A 6,511-nucleotide genomic window follows, 5' to 3' on the forward strand; every position below is an offset into this window, starting at 1 on the left:
TTGTCCCATCGAGCCTCTTTCCCAAGCCTGCCCGACTTGCGCCTCCTCCAGGCAGTCTGCCTGATTGCCTGTCACTCGGGTTCTGACATTCTCCCTCTTCGTCCTCAGTCCTGACTTGGAGAATGCTGTTTTTCTAGAACCTTAGAATTGCCCTGTCTTATACTTTCTCCCCGGTATGACCGGGGGGCTTCCCAACGGTAAACGTAACGACTTTGATCCAGCGAATTTCTCCTTCCACCTTCCCCTTGAGTCACAGACTTCTGCCCCCTTGTTGGAAAAATTTTAACCTCTTTCTGTTTTTATCTTTACCTTCTGGAAACCAAACATTTGACTTAATTTACTCATCCCCTTCTCCAGGACGCCCTCCATGACCTCCAGACTGCGATGGGGTCTGGGAGCCCACGAGGGCAGGGCCAGGGCTGTCTCACGCTGTGTCACCAGCACCACAGGGCTAGGCACAGTTGCGCTGAATTGTTGGGGAGTCACGGTGGAGGATGGTCGCTAACCAGTGACACATCAACCTCACTCTTTTCCTGTTTTTGTAATCTTATGAATATTAACAGAGCCTTATTTACATACAATCTGCATACACCAGACCAGGAGAGAAGGGAGTGTGGGACGAGACCGGAGGATTGGGGGCTCTGCACCAGTCGGGGTTCACTGCGCCGGTGGCAGCATCTTTAGCTGCACCTGGTCCCCCTGGGAGGGTGGAGCCACCGCCCAGCCAGCAGCCAAGGCTTTGGCCGTGCTGTTCCTCTTGGAAGTGAGTGGGGTCTCCAGGGTGAGCGAGGCGTTGGCCATCTCCTGGGGCTTGTCGCTGGCCAGGAAGCGGAGCAGGTTGTGCAGGGCCTTGGCCACGTCGCTGCGGGCGCCCTCGTTGACGAGGCAGTAGAGGATGGGGTCGGCCACGCAGTTGAGGCTGGTGAATGCCAGCGAGCTGTGGTAGGCCGAGAAGACGCGCTCCTCGAAGCCACAGTCCCAGGGGCGGCCCAGGTAGACGGCGCTGCGCGACAGCAGCAGCACGTGGTAGGGCGCGAAGCACACCAGCACGATGGCGATGAGGCTGAGGGCCAGCCGCTTGATCTTGGCCTTCTCCTGGCGCTCGGTGGACACGCTGCCCCGCACGGCCCGCAGGATGCCGCGGTACGACAGCAGCATGAGCGCCCACGGGAACAGGAAGCCCACGAAGACCCGGTAGAGGTTCATCCAGGCCACCCAGCCCTCCATGGGGAACTTCTCGAAGCAGAAGGTGTGGTTGTAGCGGTCTCGGAAGAGCTCATCGTGGAACAGCGGTGCCGAGTTGGCGCCCAGCTCGGTGGCCCAGACCACGGAGCTGATGGCCACGGCCGTCTTGACGCGGCGCAGGCGGGCGAAGCGCAGCGGGTGGGCCACGGCCAGGTAGCGGTCCACCGAGATGCAGCACAGGAAGGCGATGCTGATGTAGATGTTGGTGTAGAAGATGAACCCGAAGAGCTTGCAGGAGCCGGGGCCGTGGATCCAGTTGTCGTGGTGCAGGAAGTAGTCGACCCACAGCGGCAGCGTGCAGATGTACAGCAGGTCGGCGATGCTGAGGTTCATCAGGTAGACCCCCAGCTCGTTGCGCTGCCGCACCTGGCGGTAGGCCGCCCACAGGGCCAGGCAGTTGGTGGGCAGCCCCACGCCGATGACGAAGATGTAGAGCGACGGTGGGAAGAGGTGGTCCACACGCGAGTCCACGTGGCAGCCCTCCCACGTGCGGTTGCCCATCCTCGGCACTGGGGCTTCCTAGACACTTCCCCTGGCCCGCGGGGGCTGTGGGGCCACGGGGAGCGGGAGGCCATGAGGCCCCCTGAGCCCCTTCCTTGGAGGCTCAGGGGAACATGGTGGGAGGCAGCCCACGGGGAACAGAGGAGCCGGACTGTGAATCGAGGGGCAGGCTGGGCAGGGAAGGGTAGCGCCCGAGAGGGGAAGCCTGGAGGAGGGGCAGAGTGACAACAGCGGGGAGATTTGGGTGGCGGATTAACAAAGAGCTTTGTCAAGGGGGTGTCTATGGACCCAATAATGCGGGGGGGGGACACAAAAATTGGCCGAGGACAGTGTTTCTAGCGTAGATGGAGGCACCAGCGGGCAGTGGTGAGAGGAAGATGTTCGTAGAGGAGCAAGGAGGTAAGTGTGGTAGGTGTGGAGGTAATGGCAGGGGGAGCGGAATGTTCTAGAAGGCACAGGAAATATACAAGAGGGTGTTGAGACAGGACAGACTACAGTTAGGGAGTGTTGGAAGGACCGGGCGATGCAGGTGGGAGTGCTGGCATTTCCTAGGACACCAGTAGAAGAAAAGGAAATGAGTAGAGTACCCGAGGAGGTGATTACGGAACAGGAGGTGCCCTGCGGGGGGTGGACAGAGAGGAAAGGCTCAGTCTGGGGACTGTGGGAAGGGATTTTAGGAAACAGGAAGGAGGTGAGTAAAGGCTAGATCAGAGCAGGGTTTGGGATGGAAGGGGGAATCTGAGGGGGGCAGGGGAGGGACTTGGCTTGGTCCCGGTGGGGTCTGAGGGGCTGGGATGAAGCGGCCCCGCCTGACAGCGCAGTTCACAGCTGACCGTGCAGTGCCTGTGGGGAGAGAGGACAGCGGTGAGGGGAGTCACAGACATCCCTACATCCCCTCACCCCACGCTCCCGTGGACCACAGAGGGTGGACACCCCGCAGTGCCTCCCTGAGTCCCATCCTAAGCAGCAGATCTCTGCTCACACGGATTTGAGGTGCCAGCCAGATTTTTTCCCTGATATAGGTTAAAATAAAGACCCAACTCAGATTTGAGAACTTTCTTCCAGAAACTATAAAACTGCTACATGTACAAATATGCTTCGGGAAATGTCAGACCAGTCTAACGCTATCAATTCACAGGGAGGGAGAAGGGGCCCAGAGAGGCTGGGCCACCTCAAAGATGCAGAACAGCACAGAGATGGGAACAGGGTTGGGACCAGCCTCCCACTCCTAACCCAGGACACCCCGTTCATGACAGTGATGATGATAACAGCTAAGCCCTTGAGCCCTAAGTTCTTGAGCCCTACCACGTAGCAGAGCCAACCCTAAGAATGTTTATGGGCATTGTTTCATTGGCAGTTTCAATAACCCTATGAGGAAAGTGGTTATTCTCCCTGTTTGACAAACTGAGGCACAGGGCTGTTCCGAGACCTGTCCAAGGTCCTGATGGCTGAAGAGGGAAAATCTCCGCCCTCAGCCCTTTTCTCCAGCCCAGGCTGCAGCTCCCACCCGAGGATGACCGAACAGAAAAGGGCCCTGGGCTGACAGCGGGGACAGGGAGCTATAGCCACAGAGAGCTAAAGCGAAGGACAGAGAGCAGGAGATGCTGGTTCAAGGTGAGGGAGCAAGGGGAAGCCCCGGGGTCAGCGCCAGCCGTCCCCTCCCCCGGGGACCACCCCCTTCACTGCCTCTTCCCTCTCCCCTCCAATTTTCCAGAGTGAGAGCCTTGGGCCTGGTGCCCTCCTCGGTTCTGGAAATGTCCACACGCACCGGGTAGAGGATAGTCATGAGCCCAGCCCCAGAGAGGACAGCAATGTCCCGCGTCACAGACACCTTCCGGAGCCATCGCAGCGAGGGGTCTGCACGTGTTTAGTTTTTTTCAATGTGAAACTTTTTAGCAAGATCTGAACTGGCAACCCAACCTGGGAGAGTGAAAAGGAGACGCGGCCCTGTGCTCTGGGTGAAATGCAGAGGGCGGGGGCAGGGAGGCCAGGACACACTTTGGAAACCACTAGTTGAGTCTGTTGGACGGATGAGGAAACTGAGGCCAAGAGAGGGTAAAGGGAACAGCCCAAAGTCACACAGCAGGCCCCTGGGAACCTTCCAGATGCCTGAGCCTCCGTCCACGGGAAAGTCCTCGCGGCTCCACCTCCGCGGTGAATCCCGTGTCCGTGCCTGCCTCTCTGAACCCCCTGCCACTGTCCGCTCTGCGTCACCATCGCCACTCGCCCAGACCTTGGCAGTAGCATCGTCACCGCTTTTCCCGGCTGCCACTGTGGCTTCCTTCAACTCACTCACTTCCCACGTGGCAGCCGGAAAGAGCTTTCTAACGTGGCGATCAGCTGTTGCTGCTTCTCCGCTTGAAACGCTCCAGTGGCTTCCAGACGGGCTCCCAGTAAAGGCCAAACTCCTCGCCCAGATGAAAAGGCTCCGTTCGAGTGGTCCGGGCAGCCCAGCGCACCCTGCCCTCCTCTGCTCTCCCCCTTGACAGGCTCAACGCCAGTGACCTTTCGAGTCTCAAAGCCTCTGCACTTATTGTTCCCGCCTTCTGGAACATTCTTCCTTCACGTCTTAAGACTAGCCCACTCAGCTCCGTCACTTCCCCAGGGACCCCTTCTCCACCCAAAGTCCTGCCCACCTCCCCTGCAGGAGTCTGTCCTCCCGTCACCTTGTATCTTGTCTGTCTGTGTCTGTCTCTGTCTCGAATGGTGTTCTAGGAGGGCAGGGACTTTGTGCACCTTGTCCACTGCTGTATCCTCAGCACCCGGGACAGGCCCAGAATACAGTAGGCGCTCAATGAATGACTGCACATGGAAGTCATTTCAGAAGCTTTCCAGAGGCCGGAGGCAGGGAGGAGAAACACACACACTCTTGGTGTGAGGCGGCGCCACCTCCAGCTCCGGCTCCGACGGGGTGGGAGGGACCCAGGGGACAAGGAGAGATGAAAAGCCCAGATCTGTGCTTCGTAATTGACTTTGAAAGGTCACGGCTGAGTCCTGCTCGGTAAGTCCTGCCCCCTGTGGGGTCCTCGGAGACAGAGCCGCTGCCCCCACCCCAGCCGCACCGTGGACAGAGGCTTCTGGGTCCCGTGGAGACAGGATGGGTGGGGGCTCGCTCCTGGTGTCGTCCCTTCAAATGGAAATGTCCCTCCCAGCCAGAGTCAACTGAGAGGTGAAGACACCTCTCCTCTCTCCTCCGTCCTCTTTCTCCTCCTCTCTCTGCCCCTCTGTCTCTCCCTCCTTCCTCCTGTGACATTGAGGAAATTATGTCTCCTTCCGGAGCCTCAGTTTCCCCTTCTGTAAAAGGGAACACAATCCTTTATACTAACTAATCGCATCACAGATATGAAAATCTTTGGTAGAATGTGGTATCATCTATATAACGTGCGGTATTTGAATAATTCTTATAATTCCACGGGCACTGGAGAGCTGGGACAAGAAATGAGCCAGTTCTTAATGGGGGGAGGCAGCCACCGAGAGCTGGGTCCCCTCTGCCCCACCTTCTGTCGACCCCCACGGTTCAGCTGAGGCTGGAGCTGGTACACAGGCTGGAGACGTTTCCGGCAGCCAGAGGAAATACACTTCCCATTGCTAATTTCCTCGAGGGGGACCGAGTCAGGCGCTCCCCCTCCCTCCTCTGCCTGTCCTCCCCAAACCACCTGTGTCTTGGGGGTGCTGGGCCTGGGGAAGGGGTTCTCAGACCACCCCCTCTTCTCCCCCACCTGAGATCTGCCCGGCATCAACCCCCCCAAAAGTCAGCAGGGAACCTCAGACTCTTAGAATACCACAGTGCCGTAGGCCTATGTGCGGCAGCTGGGGACACAAGGCAATTCCTGACCCCTTCCTGGTACAGATGGGGAAGCTGAGGCCCAGACCAGCGAGATGCTCATCTAAGTCACAGGATGTGTCAAGACTGGGCAGACCTCCTGTCGCCCTTAGCTGAACAGTTTCCCCTTCCCTGAATGTGTTTTCTCCCTGCTCCCTGCACTCTACGGTTTTTCTCGAGTCCTTCTAGGGGGTCTCAGGCCCCTTTGAGCATCTGCTGGAAGATACGGACCTTCTCACCACAAAAACAGGGATTGAACTTCCATACCTGGTTCTCTCTCCCAACTCTTCAACCGCACCCGGCGTCAAGACCCCCTTTGGTGGGGATCTAAATTGTGGCCCTTACTCTGGCTCTGTTGAGGGGCTGGACCCCCAAATCTCAGGACCCACCAGAAGCTCCCTGTCCCACAGTCCCCCCTGTTGGGTCGCTGCTAGCCCCTTCCAGGGGGTCAGGGAAGAGAAATAAGGGCGGAGGGACAGTAGTGGACAGGAAAGACTAGTGGACCCAGCCCCCACTTCAGGCCTCATCTGCTCTGGCCAGATAAGTCCCTGGGCCCCACCAGCCACCCCCAAATCCAGCAAGGCTAAAGGACCTGGAGGGTTGAGAGGACAAGAGGGAGGAGTGATACAGCCCCCACAGCCCCCTGCCACCCCTCGGGCCACTCACCAGTCTTGTCCCCAAGCCATCAGGCTGCCTCCCCCTTCCTCTGTGGGCTCCAGCTTTCCTCCTCCCCCTGTCATCCCCAGGGGACCGGCCAGCTCCGGTCTGCTCATTAGGGACGAAATGTGATCACCGTGCCTCGCTCCCCACCTGGTGCTCTGGCAGCCAGGCGGAAACCAGGGGGCAGTCAGGCCACCCTGACCGCCTCACTGGGCCTCAGTTTCCCCATTTCTACCGAGGGGGGTCTCTTTCCACCCCCCACGTCTACACCGCCGGGAAGGG

At 58.7% G+C, this 6,511-nt stretch overlaps 1 protein-coding gene across 1 annotated transcript; it reads right to left on the minus strand.

The window, feature by feature from the left end:
* Positions 1 to 521: 521 nt before the first annotated feature.
* Positions 522 to 2,451, minus strand: GPR4 (G protein-coupled receptor 4). Its single transcript, XM_012653323.1, has one exon. The coding sequence runs from the start codon at positions 1,744 to 1,746 to the stop codon at positions 658 to 660; it is 1,089 nt and encodes a 362-aa protein (XP_012508777.1). The 5' UTR covers positions 1,747 to 2,451; the 3' UTR covers positions 522 to 657.
* Positions 2,452 to 6,511: the final 4,060 nt, after the last annotated feature.

Source organism: Propithecus coquereli, unplaced genomic scaffold, assembly GCF_000956105.1.
Source record: "Propithecus coquereli isolate 6110/MARCELLA unplaced genomic scaffold, Pcoq_1.0 Scaffold42, whole genome shotgun sequence".
Taxonomy (NCBI): domain Eukaryota; kingdom Metazoa; phylum Chordata; class Mammalia; order Primates; family Indriidae; genus Propithecus; species Propithecus coquereli.